The 18,662-nt window shown below is 42.2% G+C and overlaps 1 protein-coding gene and 1 long non-coding RNA gene across 3 annotated transcripts in view; one reads left to right on the top strand and one right to left on the bottom strand.

Annotated features, from left to right (window-relative positions):
* Positions 1-18,662, bottom strand: part of LOC310717772 — a 162,486-nt gene that overhangs the window by 101,875 nt on the left and 41,949 nt on the right. The gene's annotated exons all lie outside the window — the stretch shown is intronic.
* Positions 1-18,662, top strand: part of LOC310717488 (neuropilin-1a-like) — a 90,165-nt gene that overhangs the window by 34,680 nt on the left and 36,823 nt on the right. For both annotated transcript variants that reach the window (XM_083525616.1, XM_083525615.1), the window contains exons 8-10: positions 6,264-6,408; positions 12,072-12,421; positions 12,567-12,711. In XM_083525616.1, the coding sequence (XP_083381742.1) occupies positions 6,264-6,408; positions 12,072-12,421; positions 12,567-12,711 (640 nt within the window). The remainder of the gene's footprint in view (positions 1-6,263; positions 6,409-12,071; positions 12,422-12,566; positions 12,712-18,662) is intronic.

Here is an 18,662-nt window from a genome sequence, read left to right as displayed (position 1 = left end):
TTGTACTCCTGCCTACTTTTCTCATCACTCTGTTGATCCCACTTCTGTTTTGCCAACCTCTTTCTCCTTACGCTCTCCTGCACTTCCTCATTCCACCACCACGTCTCTTTGTCTGCCTTTCTATTTCCAGATGTCACACCAAGTATTTTTCTAACTGCCACCCTCATCACTCCTGCAGTAGTTACCCAATCATCCAACACCTCTTTACCACCAACAAGCCCCTTTCTGTTCTCTTCCCTGAACCTCACACTACACTGTTCCTCCTTCAGTTTTCACCATCTTATTCTTCTTTCATTCCTCACTTTCCTCCACTTCTTCTTCGCCTCCAAAACCATCCTATAGACCACCATCCGATGCTGTCTAGCTACACGGTCCCACGCCAACACCTTACAGTCTCCAATCTCCTTCAGGTTGCATCTCCTGCATCGAACATAGTCCACCTGTGTGCAACCTTACTCCACTCTTATAGGTCACCCTATGATCATCCTTCTTCTTAAAATACGTATTCACCACTGCCATTTCCATCCTTTTTGCAAAATCCACCACCATCTGCCCTTCCACATTCCTCTCCTTAAGGCCATCACCTCCTCATCACCTCTGTTCCCTTCACCTACATGCCCATTAAAGTCTGCCCCAATTTCCAAACGTTCTTTCCTAGGTACACCATCTACCACTTCATCTAATTCACACCAGAATCTTTCCTTCTCCTCCATCTCACAGCCGACTTGTGGAGCATAGGCACTGATGACATTTATCATCATCCCTTTAACTTCCAGCTTCACGTTCATCACCCTATCAGAAACTTTCTTCACCTCCACTACACTTTTAGTGTACTCTTCCTTAAGAGATTTAACTTAAATTGTGAAACTTGTGTATTAACTAAATTCAATGCACACAGACTAAAGAAGTTTAAGTCTTTGGTTCTTTTAATTGTGATGATTTTGGCTCAAATTTAACAAAAACCCACAAATTCACTATGTTAGAAAATGAGAATATGGTGACATGCCAATCAGCTAATCAATTCATAACACCTGCAAAGGTTTCCTGAGCCTTAAAAATTGTCTCTCATTTTGGTTCACTAGTGTACACAGTAATGCGGAAGACTTCTGATCTGACAGTTGTACAGAAGACAATCGTTGACACCCTTCACAAGGAGGGTAAGCCACAAACATTAATTGCCAAAGACGCTGGCTGTTCACAGAGTGCTGTATCCAAGCATGTTAACAGAAAGATTAGTGGAAGGAAAAAGTGTGGAAGAAAAAGATTCACAACCAACCAAGAGAACAGCAGCCTTGAGAGGCTTTTCAAGCAAAATCGATTCAAGAATTTGCGTTAACTTCACAAGGAATGGACTGAGGCTGGGGTCAAGGCATCAAGAGCCACCACAGACACCTGTCAAGTAATTTAACTACAGTTGTCGTATTCCTCTTTTTAAGCCACTCCTGAACCACAGACAATGCCAGAGGCATCCTACCTGGGCTAAAGAAAAGAAGAACTGTACTGTTGCCCAGTGGTCCATGAGCTGAAGGCCGCTGTCAAAGAAACCTAGGCTTTTATACCACCTCAGCAGTGCTACAGAATGATCACCTCCATGCCACGCTGAATTGAGGCAGTAATTAAAGCAAAAGGAGCCCCTACCAGTATTGAGTACATATACAGTAAATTAACATACTTTCCAGAAGGCCAACAATTCACTAAAAATGTTTTTTTATTGGTCTTATGAAGTATAAAAATTTTTTGAGATTTGATGGGTTTTTGTTAAAAGTGAGCCAAAATCATCACAATTAAAATAACCAAAGACTTAAACCACTTCAGTCTGTGCACATTGAATTTATTTAATACACAAGTTTCACAAATGAGTTGAATTACTGAAATAAATGAACTTTTCCACGATATTCTAATTTACTAAGATGCACCTGTGTGTATGTATATGTATATGTACAGTGAGGAAAATAAGTATTTGAACACCCTGCTATTTTGCAAGTTCTCCCACTTAGAAATCTTAGAGGGGTCTGAAATTGTCATCGTAGGTGCATGTCCACTGTGAGAGACATAATCTAAAAAAAGAAATCCAGAAATCACAATATATGATTTTTAAACTATTTATTTGTATGATACAGCTGCAAATAAGTATTTGAACACCTGTTTATAAGCTATAATTCTGACCCTCAAAGACCTGTTAGTCTGCCTTTAAAATGTCCACCTCCACTACATTTATTATCCTAAATTAGATGCAACTGTTTGAGGTCGTTAGCTGCATAAAGACACCTGTCCACCCCATACAATCAGTAAGAATCCAACTACTAACATGGCCAAGACCAAAGAGCTGTCCAAAGACACTAGAGACAAAATTGTACACCTCCACAAGGCTGGGAAGGGCTACGGGGAAATTGCCAAGCAGCTTGGTGAAAAAATGTCCACTGTTGGAGCAATCATTAGAAAATGGAAGAAGCTAAACATGACTGTCAATCTCCCTCGGACTGGGGCTCTATGCAAGATCTCACCTCTTGGGGTCTCAATGATCCTAAGGAAGGTGAGAAATCAGCCCAGAACTGCACGGGAGGAGCTGGTCAATGACCTGAAAAGAGCTGGGACCACCGTTTCCAAGGTTACTGTTTGTAATACACTAAGACGTCATGGTTTAAAATCATGCATGGCACGGAAGGTTCCCTGCTTAAACTAGCACATGTCCAGGCACATGTCCAGGCACTGGCAGTGGTTTAGTCTTGCTCATTAGCTGCCGGACCAGATCTTGATCCAGAAATTCTGAGTCTGCTTCTGAGTCCACAAAAGCCACAAGATTATGCTCCCCGGAAAGGATGCGAACGTCCAGGAGTGGTTTGGAGAGGGCAGAGAGGATTTGGCTCGGCATGTTCCTCTCCCATCAACGACAAGCCTGAACTTTCGCTGAGCAGGAGCCATGTGTCCAGCCTCCTCACAATAGAGACAGGGGCCCCTGGAGTGACGTCTTTCCTTCTCACTTGGAGATATGAGTCGACGGCTGATCTCTATATCTTCTGGAGCTGCAGTACCTCGTGGAGGTGTTCGATTGTGGTGGAGTATCGGCGAGGGTTGGAATGCAGAGGAAAGCGTTCTGTGCGACATTCCTGCAGGCGCTGGTCAATCTGAGTCATGACAACAATGAGGCTGTCTAAACCAGGGGGAAGTTCCCGGGTGGAAAGCTCGTCAGTGCCCAAACCCGAATAGAAGGCATCATAGAGTGCGGTGGGGTTCCAACCGCTATCCGTGGTGGCGGTGCGAAACTCTGCTGCTAATTTGGCCACCAAACGCCTGCCTTGAGTGGCGGAAAACAACAATTAAGCAAATCCTGATGGGAGAAGCAAAGTCAAAGATCTTCCGGAGCTGGGCCGAGAAGGTGGCAACAAATGAACAGTAGGGGGTTTGATTCTCCCACTCTGTGGTGGCCCACTGGAGAGCTGGACTAGACAAGAGAAAAATCACATAGGCCACTATGGCTACTTTGATGCGGAAGGAAGACGGTTGTAGTTGGAGGATCAGGCTGCATTGACTGACTATGACCGGAGCTGGAAGGGTTTCAGCCATAGTAGGTAGTGGAGGTGAAATAGTGGGTGCAGTGGCAGCAGCGGAGTTTGAAGGCTATTCTGAATGCTGCAGGAGGTCTCGAAGTGCCGAACCAATCTCCTGTAGCTGCTGGTAATGGTTAATGCAAATCTGCTTTAGGGAGTCTATATTCTCCCGTAGTTCCTATGTGTCTGAGGGATCCATAATGGGCCAGATTGTTCTGTCAGGAATGTGTGACAGGAAGGACCCCAGGATGCCGAAGAATATGAGTTAACAGTCTTTATTGTGAGCAAGGAGCAAAGCAAAATGTCCACTGTCCAAACTTATGAACACCTCAAAACTAAGTAAAAAAAAAAAACACAAACATAAATGTGAGGACAGAATAAAACATAAGCAAAGTCAAACAAAAAGCTGCTGGCAAAATCTAAAAAACAAAAGTTAAGAATACCCCAGGGAAAGAACAGGCTGCAAGGTCTCACACGAGAGTGTAGCCAAAGAGACGATCTGGCGAGGAACTGTCGGAGCCGTCGTTTATTTATACTCTGGGAAGATGGCTGCCACACCGGTAGCGAGGTGGTTCCGTGACAGAAACGGAAGCGGGATTTTCGGAAGAACGTGCGCCATCAGCTGACAATTACAGAGGACAGTGTGACAACAGTGAAGTGTGCAGTAGGAGAAATTGGTTTAAGGTGGAGGTTGGATTGCATCAAGGATTGACTCTAAGCTCTTTCCTGTTTACAGTGGTGATGGACAGGTTGACGAATACATGTACATGTGTGTGAATGAGAGGGAGGGCAGTGGGGTGGAGTGGTTGCAGGGAGAAGAGGTGGTGAAGGTGGATGAGTTTAGGTACCTGGGATCAACAGTGCAAAGTTATGGAGAGTGTATTAGAGAAGTGAAGAAAAGAGTGCAGGCAGGGTGGAGTGGGTGGAGAAGAGTGGCAAAAGTAATTTGTAATAGAAGGGTATTTGAAAGAGTGAAAGGGAAAGTTTATAGGACTGTGGTGAGACCTGCTTTATTGTATGGTTTAGAGACAGTGGCATTGACTAAAAGACAGGAGGTGGAGCTGAACGGCAGAGTTAAAGATGTTGAGATTTTTATTGGGAGTGACAAGGATGGACAAGATTAGAAACAAGTTTATAAAAGGGACAGCTCATGAAGCAAGTTTTGGGGAAAAAAAGAGAGACGTCCGATTGAGATGGTTTGGATATGTGCAGAGGAGGGACAGGGGGTATATTGGTAGGAGAATGCTGAGGATGGAGCCACCAGGAAGGAGGAAAAGAGGAATTCCAAAAAGGGGGTTTATGAATGTGGTGAAGGAAGACATGCAGGTAAATGGTTTGAAAAGGCATATGTAGAGGACATAGTATTAAGACGGATGATCCGCTTTGGTGACTCCTAATGTCACCGTTGACCATTCTGTGTTGCATGGAAGCCTATTTATGCCACAAAAAAAGGTTGCCAAATTCTGACTTTATTTCTCATGATTCAGAATTTATTTCTTACAATTCTGTCTTTTTTCTCACAATTCCGACTATTTTCCTAAAAGTCCAATATTTCTGGTGCATCTTCTTTGGATTAGAGACCTTCACTAATGCGGGAGTACCACAGGACCCGACACAAATGTGTGTGGGGTGGGACAAGATTTGATGGGTAAATGCAAGTCAGGCAGTAAAATACTTCTGTGTGCGGGTTGCGGAAAAATAAAATCATTTGCAGGACTCCTGCAAAATGGTCTTAAAAATATACTTAAAAAAAAAAATAATTATTACTAAAAACAAATAAACTGTTATGTATCTACTGCACAAAAGCAACAATGAACTCGCGTGTACTTGCATGATTCATGTGTGGTAGAGCACACCAAGGCTTAATGTCTGAAGCACAAGACAGAGATGAAACACTGAGTGCTACAGATACTTCATTATTAAAGAAAGGGACATACAACCCAACAAAACTTTGGTATGTTTGTATATCGTTTCAGTTAATAGTTTATGTTCTGAAAAGTTTCTTGTTTATGTCTTGTTCATCATTTACACAAAAAGTCAAACTTCAAAAAAGCAAATCTTTTTTTTGTGTTAATTTTCCGTTTCTTTTTTATTCATATTCAAAAGGGAAGCAAGTGAAACTAAAGAGTAGAGTAGCGGGAAGAAGGAGTCAGCGCATTGATAATAAAATTACTTATATATTTTACCTGTGGACTTTTGCAACCTTGTGGAAGTGGGACTGAAAAATCTGAAAATTAAAGAGATTTTTAATAATCCAAAATGGTGGAAAGTCTAATACGGCGCAAACAGACATAACAGGATGTATTGAATTTATCTCAACACATGGAATCTATGGCCGCTTGGCTATTAAATTTGGACATCTGAAAAGTCATGACCATAAATGTAGTTCCAAAGTAAGCCCAATTTAACAACACTTTAATGCTCAGTGGTGACGTTAGTTACGTTAGTGTGTTAGTGTTGACAGCCTTTGGCCCATTTTTGTCTGAATGTTTCTTAGACTTTCCTAAATCAGAAGAAGAAGTGGAACAAGAAGACATAAACAGAATAACAATAGGGTGCGTAAGCACCTCCTGTGATTGCTACCCTAGAATATTATTTAAATGTAGTCTGCTTATTATTTAGATTAGATTGTAGATGTGCGGGTGTGATGTATTTATTGGGTGATTCATTAGTTTTGTGAAGTGTGGTCTATAAATTACATGCTTTGTCTTTTAGGTGTTTCTTGGCAGTCATAACCCCACAGATGAGGTGCGTGCCTTTTTCCCAAAACCCACACTGACACGTTACATAAGGATACGACCTATGACTTGGGAACAAGGCATTTGTATGCGCTTTGAATTATATGGCTGCAAGATATCAGGTAACAGACAGACATATATAGACATAAAACATATCAAACATCTAAAAGCATAGAATTTATTTTACATGATTTTACATTTGTGCTGCCACCCTTCGACAAACACAAAATGTTGGGTATACTATAACTTTCTTTCGGCTTCTCCCATTAGGGGTCGCCATAGCGAATCATCCGTATTCGTGATCCGCATGTTCGATTTGGCACATGTTTTTACGCTGGATGCCCTTCCTAACGCAACCTTCCCCATTTATCCGGGCTTAGGAACGCCACTAAGAGTGTACTGGCTTGTGCAACCCTAATGGCTGGGTTTGGTTCCCTGACCACGGCGGTGAGAGCACTGAATCCTAACCACTAGACCAGGTCTGGCATTCCCAAACCTCTGCAGAATTCTTGCTGGCCATGATGGCCCATTGTAAAAACCAACAATGCAAGAATTCTGCTACCCTAAACTTTAATAGAATCACTGGCGTTTAATATTGGTAATAAAGTTTTAATATATTTTTTTATATGTATTAAAATTTATACATAAATATTTAGTAGATTATTCCCAATAGTCTATTCTCTTCATTCAATAGCATTACCTAATGTCTATGATTGGATCCTTGTTTATTCAGTAGCTGTTTTTTTATGCCACAATGGCTGAGAGAAGAAGAATTTGATTTGCCTGTACATAAACTTACAATCACATTTACAAGATTGACTTTCAAGAAAAGTTGGACACCGTGAGGAAAGGTCAGCCAAAACAGTTAAAAAAAAGAAAGCTTTTTCGTGAACCATGTAAACTTTTGCTTTTTGTTCCTGTCGAATTTGCACAAAATACACAGAATTTGCCTTAATTTCAAATCCCCAGGAAAAGCATCATGCACGGAAAACCTAGGGTCATTTTATGAGGTTAATATTGCTGCTTTTGCTAGAGATGATTTATGCAGGTGGTGAAGCTGTGGCTTTATTGAAAGGAGACCTGTTGAATTGTGTTTATTTGGGTTTTTTGCAATAGGAAATGGCATTTATTGCCATTTATTACAGCACTCTGTTATAATGCATTTCTGTATAATATTAATGATTCTATATCTGTGGCATTATATTGATGGTATTAAGAGGTGGATTGATTCAGGTAAGACAACACTAAAGGCCTAGGAGTGAACTGCATAGCCTGCCACTGGTCTTCATTATTGGGCCTCTTTGGTCAATCCTTTAAAATGGAGGTACAACAACAACATCCAAACATAACAGTTCATCAAAACACTCTATAACCATGATCCCTCCTGTTTAGATCCTTCTTAGATACCTAAATAACATATTTGTTTATTCAAGCTTTTTGAGAATAGGTTTTCAACATAGACTTAAACCCTGACAATAAGACTAAAACCAGTATCCTAATTGGAAGACTGCTCCATAACTGTGGGGTTTTGTAAGAGAAAAGCCTGCTCCCTGTTATAGTCTTCATTATTTAAGATACCAACAAATACCCTGTGCATTTTGCTTTAAGTTGGTGTGGCACATAATAATAGACCTAATGTTCACTTAGGTACTGCAGTGTGAGACCATTCAGTGCTTTATACGTCAGCAGTAGTATTCTATAAGTAATTTGGCATTTGATTGAGGCTAAGACCCTGATTACCTCTGATCTGATCATATTTTCTGGCTACTAGCTGCTCCTTTCTGGACTAAATGGAGGTTGATTATGTACTTACTGGAACATCCAGACAGTAAAGCATTACAATAGTTCAACCATAAGGGAACAAAAGAATGAAATAGCTTTTTTTGCATCATGTAATGATGTCATGTTTCAGTAGGAGTAAGACAGAGTACATGTGTGTAAATGTGAAAGGAAAAGTTTATAGGACTTTGGAGAGACCTGCGATGTTGTATGGATTAGAGACAGTGGCATTGAGTAAAAGACAGGAGGTGGAGCTGGAGGTAGCAGAGCTGAAGATGTTAAGGTTTTTATTGGGAGTGACAAGGATGGACAGGATTAGAAATTAAAACAATTTTTATTAAAGGGACAGTGCATGTAGGACGTTTTGGAGAGAAGGTGAGTGAGGCGAGATTAAGATAGTTTGGACATGTGCAGAGGAGGGACATGGGTTATATCGGTAGGAGAATGCTGAGGATGAAGCCACCAGCAAGGAGGAAAAGAGGAATGCCAAGGAGCAGGTTTATGGATGTGGTGAGGCAAGACATGCAGGTAGATGGTGTGAAAGATGCAGATGTAGCAGACTGGGGGGAATGGAGACAGATGATCCGCTGTGGCGACCCCTAATGGGGGAAGCTGAAAGAAGAAGAAGAAGTAATGATGTTATGTTTCCAAGCTTACTGAATCATATTTTTACCTTCATATTTTTATGCCACCAAATAAAGGTGGATTTGGATGAAATGGGTATACATACTTTTTCATTTCTGGGTACCTGGTCATTCTTTTCTCAATTGCAACGAAAAACTTTATTTCCTAAGAGCTAGGGGTGAAAATTCTAGAGGAAATTTGGCAAAATATTTTAGAAGACTTTAATGTGCTCTCGACACACATTCAGTTAAAGGTTATCCACACATGACACTAATTGCAAATAACCTGCATAGAAAAGAGTAGGACTGAAACAACTAATCAATAAAATTCATAATAATCTAATAAACTAATATAAATTAATTGGGCTGCTCAACTTACAGGTTAGCGTAACGGCAAGAGAACACAGCCGCTTGTAAAATAGCAGCAGGAAGAAGTATGTGTTCCAAAGTCAGACAAGGCATGGGAGAATTTTATATTAAATGCTAGGCAATGGGAACATTTTATATTAAAATGTTGTAGGACTGTAAAACCTGCAAATTATGCAAAACAGAGTTTGTGTGGCATGGAAGAACCACAGGATGCAAAGAAGCACATGAAAAGAAAACACACTGGTGTCACAGATGAAGGCAAAACATCAGCACGGTAAGCGAAACCCGTATATCCTTATCCTGTCAAAATGGTACCGTTTAATTAAGTGCTGTTGTGTAAACTATTTATTTGCTAACTTCGGGACAATTGCACTAGATTTACATTTACATTTGTGGCATTTAGCAGACACCCTTCTCCAGAGCGACATAGAAAAGTGCTTTGATTTTCTAGCAATTAATAAATCTACACTGGTATGCTAGATTACAAACTTAAGATAAATCAAACCTACAACACTGTTGATGTTTTTTTTGTTTGTTTTTTAACAAAGCAAACTTGGAAAGGTGTTAGTTTAAGTGTTTCAGTTATAGGTAAATCTTCAAGCGTGGCTTGGGGATGCTGTTCGAACATCTAGGGGACGTTCATTCCACCACATTGTTGCCAGAACAGAGATAAGCCTTGACAGCATTGTGCAGTATCTCTGAGATAATATGGTGCTGATCCATTTTTTATGTTGTAGGCAAGCATGAGTGTTTTGAATCTGATACGTGCAGCTACTGAAAGCCAATGAAGGGAGCGCAGCAGTGGTGTGGTGTGGGAGACCTTGGCCAGGTTGAACACAAGTCACGCAGCTGCATTTTGGATTATTTGCAGTGGACGAATAGCATTCAGAAGAACCTGCCAGCAGAGAGTTGCAGTAGTCCAGTCTCGAATTGACTGAATAAGCCCTGGGCAGCCTGTGTGGACAGAAATGGTTGAATCATTCGGACGAAGAAATCAACAAGAACGAGCCACATCAGTAACATGTGAGGAGAAGAACAGTTGCTTGTCTATAGTTACCCCAAGGTTGTGAGCAGTGGCTGAAGGGGAAAGCAGAGAGTCATGAAGAGTTATTTGAGTTCGATCTGTTCTGTCGTTACTCACGAGCATCAGGTTGCGCAATCACCATGCTTGGACATAATGATGGGTTCAGTTAAAACAGTGTGAACAAATACTAAATCTAAAAGTAGCAAATAACAGCAGCAGTAAACACTCTTGTGGTTTTCATGCATTCGGTTTTCATGCTTTTTTTTATCAAGCCTGTTAGCTTGCTACATTTCTCCAATCTATTCTCTTTATATAACATTTGTTTATAACAACAGGTAACTTATCTGTTTTCAAACATGATTTACTGCGGTTTTACTATGTTTAAATGCATGTTTTAATGTGTGTTTATTTTCTTTATAGATATATTATATGAATATTATACAAAATTACATTAATTGTATTTTCTAGATGCTTATATCTTAACAGATAAACAAAATGTCAGTGTATTTAAAAAAAAAAAATGTCAAAGCAATGTTGTATATATTATATAGATGTTTTAAGCATGGTTGTCAACTTGCCATCTGCAATATACAATACAAATGTTGATTTACACAAATTGCTTCACCTTTCATACTCATGCTGTTTTATTTAGTTTTTTACAGAAAGAAACAACCCAACATGAGGGAATTAGTTTAAAGGAGAAATTCCATATGCACTCCTCAACAAGCAGCCACTATAAGCTTAAAAATGTAAAACATAAAGATAGTGCCACTATGTGGCTTTTGCATTTTTTAGAGTACATTTGTATACATAAATACCCTGAATTAGGATTTTATATAGTAATCATAAGCTAAATGTTAAATATTTTTATCTGATTAATCTAAAAAAAATCATCATCAAATTAAGCTATTATGAAAATAATAGTTAGTTGCAGCCATAGAAAAGAATATCCCAACTGTCTGTGATAAATACAATTTAGCCAATGCTAATCTGTCCCATAGTTTTTTCTGTTGTAAAATGCAGAGTTTTCATGATATTATATACTGTATGTTGTTTCAAAACTCAGTGTGCCAGTTAAACCAAACCCTGCATAATCCATTTTAATTCTGTGACTGCCCCACTTTGCACTAACCAAAATCACAAAATGAATGGCTTGCATTCCATTTAGTTTCTGTCAAGAAGTTGTTACTGTTGTTTTGGGGGGAAAATTAGGCTCCCATAGTCATATTATGGCTTGAAGAATTGGCATCTACTTTACTCTTTATAAATTAGATTAAAGGGTAAATTTGAAAATCTTCTCTTGAACGTGTATGTATGTATTTGTGCTTTTCTTCTCTGGCATGAACATAAGATGTTGCCTCATTGGGCCCTGATATGAACTTAACTTAAACATAGCTATAGAGGCCAACCTGTCGGTCTCTATCATAGGCATGAGTACTTGCCCTGTTGTCCCTGTCGGCCCCTGGTGCAAAACAGATTTGGGAGGCTCATTTGTTGGCTTTGTACTGTGGATTTTTTGTGGAAGGCTAACTTGACTAAACAGAGCTAAGCTCTGGCATAACAAATTGGGAATTATGAAACTCTGAACAAGGGGCACGGCGACTTAATAAACAAAAGAGATCTAAGCATAATTCTTTTTGAAGACAAACAAAAGGGAATTTAAACAAATACATTAAACTAGGAAGTGATAACTGTTAGAAGACATGAAACAATGAGGAAACAAAGGTGGAAACATTGCATGAACAAAAACAAATATATGTGACAATGAAAAAAAGAAAGGAATGTGAAAGTGTGTTAGCATCCAATAAAACTTAACTGAAAAAAAAGAAATCTGATATTTATTGCTCACAGTCAAAATTAGGCCAAAAATTTAGCTTTTTTTTTGCAAAGTTTCTTTATCTCTCTCTCTCTCTCTCTCTCTCTCTCTCTCTCTCTCTCTCTCTCTCTCTCTCTCTCTCTCTCTCTCTCTCTCTCTCTCTCTGTTTCTTAGATTCTCCATGCTCAAGCATGTTGGGGATGGTGTCTGGTCAGATCTTGGACTCTCGGATCTCTGTTTGGCCTGAGGTGGAGAGAGGCTGGTTACCTGAGCAGGCCAGGTTGCTGACGGGGCGTTCTGGCTGGTTGGCACCTCTACCATCTGTAGAATCTGTGCCACATGGCACGGCACACAACACCTGGTTAACACTGGACCTTGGTTTTACCCACCGGGTCACTGCAGTTATCTTGCAGGGGGGGAAACACAGGAACAAGACCATGTTTGTCAAACGCTTCAAACTGGCTTACAGCACCAATGGCTCTGACTGGAGCTACATACACGATGAGAAGAGCAGCAAAGCCAAGGTGGGAAAGAGAGAGGGATAAAAGACAAATTTGCATAGCTTTTTTATACACATCAAAGAAATTAGTAAAAAAGCCATAATAAATAAGTATGTACATACTGTAGATATATGTTGACTTGTGTGTCCTAAACGTTATCCCTCTCCAGGTATTCATGGGGAATCAAAATCATGACACTCCAGAGTTGTGTTCCTTCAAGCCTCTAATGACACGTTTCCTGCGGGTATATCCTGAGCGTGGATCGCATGATGGCATGGCACTCAGACTGGAGTTGCTGGGCTGTAACACTCAGTGTGAGGAACAGCTCATTTAACCACTGACATCTAAGCACAGACATAACAAATAAATATTTGAATTGCAGGACACATATGGTTTAATGAATAAGTATAAGATAATTAAAAGTGTAAGAGATATTTTATACAGTAAAATCTATAATACAGACATTAAATAATAAACAATGCAAACAGATTCAGCACCAAAACAATTTATTCCAGTTGTGATAACATATAATAAAAATAAAAATTGTGTTAAAAAAAATTTCTAATAAGTAACTGTAGCTACATTCATATTTTATTTCCTCAAGCTGGAACACATTTAGACTGCAGTTCACTGCAGATTTTTGTCTCTTATTTGTCTTTTTATGCTCTCTGTTTAGCCCACAATTAGGTCTTGGTTATTATGCTCATGTCCATAATTATATTGAATTGGGCCTGTTTTAGCCTACTAAGGAAATATGGTATTTTTTGCCAAAAAGAGATTATAGGGGATTATGTCATCCCTTTTATTAGATGGACTCAAAAGGAATTTGATCCTTTGATTTGGTGATTGAGGTTGTTCTAGTTCTCTATTGAGGTTGTTCTCATTTTCTAGTTCTAAGTTCATATGAAGTCCATAATGATATTCTTGGTGGTGTTAAGGGCCACACGTAATGAAAATCAGACAGATCAGGCAGTGTTCGAATTGTGTCAAAGATCTTGGGGATCCCCCCCTAGACCCCTCACCCCTCCAGCCCTTTTAGAAGCATAAATAATAAAATGACATTTTGCACTTTTTTATTTACTTAATTGTTAATTGGAGCTGAGCATTTATGTATATATTTTGTATATTTACAAAAAACAATTCTTTAACACTTTGCATTTAGAACTAATATTGGAAAGAAGCATGCTCTCTACTCTTTCTGTCTCTTTGTCAATGAAAGCATGTAAACATTTTCTTAAAGACCTCATTACCCACTGTTTAGAATGGCTGACAGTGGACTTGAGCATTTAGATTTTTATGGACAAACTAAATCTAATTTCGATTCGATCTTTTTTTATTTTTTATTATTTTTTTTTTATAGATATTGCGGCAAATAATGGACAGTTCTACCCCCCTTCCTTTCACTGACACACATCAGTGAACTCGCGCGTTGTCGCGGATTGCTATGCCTTCCCTTGGTGCCAGCCCAAACTCACTCTCGGTATGGCACGCCTTTCTCTCAGCATCGGATCGGCAGATCAGCTTCTGCACCTGACGCACAGCAATCAATCAATCAATCAATCAAATTTTATTTATAAAGCGAATTACAACCACCAAAACGAGGCGCTTTCCAGTAAAGCAAAAAATAGACAATAAAAAATAAAAATAAAAATTCTTATAAAAAAAAAAAAAAAAAAACTAATTTTTAATTTAAAGTAACAAATTAAAAATAATAAAAAAACAAAACAAAAAAAACCCAAACACAATGTACATAAAATAGCAGTTGAATCAGGGCTACGTGTTAAAAGCTTGTCTGAATAAATGAGTTTTGAACTGCGATTTAAAAATACTCAGCACAGTGACAGTATGTGTGCTGGACGTGCGTTCCACAGCTTTGGTCCCTGGACAGCAAATGACCGGCCTCCAAACTTTTTATAGTTGCATTTAGAAGCGACCAGAGAGGTATGTCCAGAGGAGCGGAGAGTTCTGGCTGGTTGGTAGACCTTTAATAATTCAGCGAGGTACGGCGGGGCCAGACCATTGATTGCCTTGAACACAAACAGCAGGACCTTATACCCCACCCTAAACAGCACCGGAAGCCAATGAAGCGAGCGGAGGACAGGGGTGATGTGTGACCATTTGGGTGTGTTGGTGAGAAGACGTGCTGCCGCATTTTGTACCATTTGGAGCCGATGTAGTAGTGATTGGTTAAGTCCAGTGTAAAGGGCATTACAATAGTCAATCCTCGAGCTGATGAAGGCATGTATAGCTTTTTTAAGGTCTGCTTGGGACAAGAGTGATTTGACCTTGCTGAGTAGTCTTAGCTGGTAAAAGCTCACCTTCACTACTGCACTGATCTGCTAATCAAAGTGCATACAAAAATAACACCCAGGTTACGCACAGTAGGTGCAAACTGAGGTGTTTGAGGAACACAACTCAGAGAACTGCTGGGTGAGTCAGAGCTAAACAGGGTGTACTAAGCCTTTTCTTCATTCAGATGAAGGAAGTTCTGGAAAAGCCACTGTTTAATATCCTGAAGGCAATGTGAGGCCTTTTTTGACTGGAACCCATATTGGGAAACCTCTGTATGACCCTAGTCACTGCACTGTAACTAAGTTTTAGGTTGTTGCTAATCTTCTTATAGCTTAGGCCAGGGGTCACCAACGTGGTAGCCCACAAGGACAACATGAGTAGCCTGCAGGCCTTTTCTAAAAATAGCTGTTTCCTACTTTGTTAAATCATTGTTGACTATTATGAAAAATCATTAACATGATCAGTGTCTTCACATAGATGAATATCATTAATTATTAATAATAACATTTAATAAAAGGTAAATTTAGCAAGTTTGTTATTTCAGATTAAACTGAAAACTGTGTGTATCAAACTGGTAGCCCTTCACATTAATCGGTACCCAAGAAGTAGCTCTCAGTTTTAAAAAGGATGATTACCCCTGGCTTAGGCCATCTTTGTGGAAAGCAACAATTTTAATTCCCTTTCAGGGACTCGAGCTGCGTCTAAGCGTTTTGGGAACGCGCCTGAGTGCTCTGAAATAATGTGTGTAATCAGTCAAAAATTGGACGCTGGGCGTCACCGGTTAGGTGACGTCACGACCAGGAGTATAAAGCGCATATGTGAGAGGACAGCGGCAGCTTCTCTTGTTCAGAAAGCCCTCTGTGTGTTGTGTTGTCTGTCAGATTGTCTGTAAAAACAATCCCCTAGAGCCGTCTCAGGGTGCTCCCTTGGTCAGTCTTGAGAGACTGGTACCCCTGAGGCGCTTTCTGGCAGCTTGGCAAGCTCTTTCAGATGTGTCCTGGTGGGTCTTGCGTACTGTAGAGCAAAGCTACTCGATTCAGTTTGGGTCTCCTCCGCCCCATTTTTATGGGGTTCTTCTTACCCTGGTGGGAAGCCAGCAGGCTCTGGTCATGGAACAGGAAGTAGACACTCTTCTGAGGAGGGGGCCATCGAGGTGGTCCCTCCATCAGAATGAGAGTCCAGGTTCTACGCCTGGAACTTCATAGTTCCCAAGGAGGACGGAGGGTTGCGTCCTATCTTAGATCTACATCAGCTGAACCGCTCTCTCATGAGACTCAGATTCAAGATGCTGACCCTCGAGCAGGTCGTGCTTTAAATCAGATCCGAGGACTGGTTTGTCACGGTAGGTCTAAAGGATGCGTACTTTCATGTATTCATCCTACCTTCTCACAGGAAGTTCCTGAGGTTCGCTTTCAGGGCCGAAGCTTACCAATCCAGGTTCTTCCGTTTGGCCTTGCCCGTTCACCCCGTACCTTCACAAAATGTGTGGATGCGGCTCTGGTTCCCCTAAGGTCTCAGGGTATCCGGATCCCCAACTACATCGACGATTGGTTGATCCAAGCTCAGTCTGAGCAGTTGGCGGTCTGGCATTGAGGTGTCGTTCTCGCCCACATGAAGGCGTAGGGGTTTCGGCTGAACGCCAGGAAGAGTGTGCTTTCTCCACCTATCTCGGTGTCATATGGGATTCAACTACTTTGTGTGAGCAGCTTTCCCCTGCCCGCATTGGGGCCATCATTACGGCCGTCAGGAAGGTCAGAGAAGGGCAGCCTCTCTCTGTCGAGCAGTTCCAGACACTGCTAGGGCTTATGGCAACTGCGTCCAGTGTGATTCCACTTGGCCTGCTGTACATAAGACCCCTTCAGTGGTGGCTCAGGACCCGTGGGTTTTCATGGAGGGGCAACCACCTCCGCACTATCAAGGTCACGCGGCGATGCCTACTTGCCTTAGATGTTTGGAGAGATCCCTGGTTCCTATCTCCAGGCCCTGTGCTGGGAGTCCCTGGTCGTCGCTTAATGCTAATGACGGATGCGTCCCTCACGGGGTGGGGAGCGATCATGAGTGCTCGCTCCGCCAGAGGTCTGTGGGAGGGGCTCCATCTACGCTGGCACATCAAATTCCTAAAGATGCTGGCCATGTTTCTAGCACTAAAGCATTCCCTCTCAGACCTCAGAGGTCACCACAGGTTGATCCATACGGACAATACTGCGGTGGTCCCCTACATTAACCATCTAGAAGGTCTGCGTTTGCGCCCCCTGTGCAGGCTGGCGCACCAGATCCTCCTTTGGGCCCAGGGGAAGCTCCTCTCATTGAGGGCAGTTTACATCCCGGGCTGGTTGAATGAGGCAGCAGACACCCTGTCGAGGCGGGTGTTGAGACCCGGGGAATGGCAATATTTTAGGCGTGGCCAAGGCTGAGTCTGTACACTTCCCCTGTTGCACTGCTTCCGGAAGTTCTGGAGAGGGAGTCTGTCTCCTCCTGGTAGCGCCATGGAGGATGTCTGCCACCATGTCTGCGAAACAATGGTGGCTCTCCTTGAGCATCCTCTGTAGAAGATTCCTCTCCACCAAGGTGGTAGAGACCATTCTCCACTCCAGAGCTCCCTCCACAAGATGGTTGCATGCCGCCAGGTGGCGTCTGTTCTGCTCGTGGTGTGAGCACCACCAGCTGGATCCAGTCCACTGCCCGGTTGGTTCAGTGCTGGAATTCCTCCAGAGACGGTTCGCCAGGGGTTGGCTCTGTCCACTCTAAAAGTATACGCTTCTGCCATTTCGGCCTATCATGCCCCCGTGGCCGGGGCCATCTCTGGGCGAGACCCGATGGTAACGCGTTTTCTCCGCAGCACCCGGAGGCTGAGGCCCCTGGTGCAACCTAGAGTGCCTGGGTGGGACCTGGCCATCATTTTGGGGGCTCTTTCTGAACCCCCCCTTCGAGCCTTAGCCGAGGCATATTGGAGGCACCTTTCAATCAAGACCTCGTTCTTGTTGGCCATCTGCTCTTTCAAAAGAGTAGGGGACCTGCAGGCTCTGTCTGTGGCCCCCCTCCTTCCTGAGGTTTACCCCAGGTATGGCTGGTGCCTTCCTGTACCCCTGTACCGGGGTTTACATCCACAAGGTGCCCTCGGTCGTCCCATGACCCATAAGATTACAGGCATTCTATCCTCCTCTGTTCCAGGTCCCAGACCAGGAGAAACTGGACCGGCTTTGTCCAGTGTGTGCCCTGGACATCTACGTCAATGGGACGGGTCCTTGGAGAAGGACCTATCAGCTGCTCATCTGCTACAGCCCTCCCAAGAGAGGCCTCCTTGCTGATAAGCAGGCTCTGAGCAGGTGCATTGTTGATGCGATCACATCTTATGAGTCCTCTGGTCTCCCCGCTCCATTCGGGGTCAGAGCTCTCTCCACCAGGAGTGTGGCTGCCTCAGAGTCTCAGTCCTCTGGAGTTCCCCCAAGACCTTTGTAACGCTGCGGGTTGGTCCACCCCACGGACCTTTTGTGCGGTTCTATAACCTAGACCGCAGTGCCACTCCTGGCCCCTCAGTCCTTCTCTAGCTGTGGTGACAGACACACACTAGGCAGGGACTGGTCAGCCTGGCGTGATTGAACACTTGTTCCCAAAGCGTTTCGACGCAGCTCGAGTTCCTCAAAGGGAACGTCTCTAGGTTATGTATGTAACCCTAGTTCCCTGAGGGAAAGAAACTCTGCATCTCTATGCCACACCTCCCTGCAGCGCTTCCTTCTCCCTTGCAGAAGCTGCCGCTGTCCTCTCTCATATGCGCTTTATACTCCTGGTCCTGACGTCACCTCACCGGTGACAGCTAGTGTCCAATTTTTGACTGATTACACACATTATTTCAGAGCGTGAACACTCAGGCGCGTTCCCAAAGCGTTTCGACGCAGCGTCTCGTTCCCTCAGGGAACTAGGGTTACATATGTAACCTAGAGATGTTTTCAAATCCTCAGAGAATTCTTTGTCA

This window comes from Silurus aristotelis, assembly GCF_946808225.1.
Source record: "Silurus aristotelis genome assembly, chromosome: 22".
NCBI lineage: Eukaryota > Metazoa > Chordata > Actinopteri > Siluriformes > Siluridae > Silurus > Silurus aristotelis.
The sequence above is the reverse complement of the archived record's forward strand: the minus strand, read 5'-3'. Positions and strand labels throughout refer to the sequence as shown.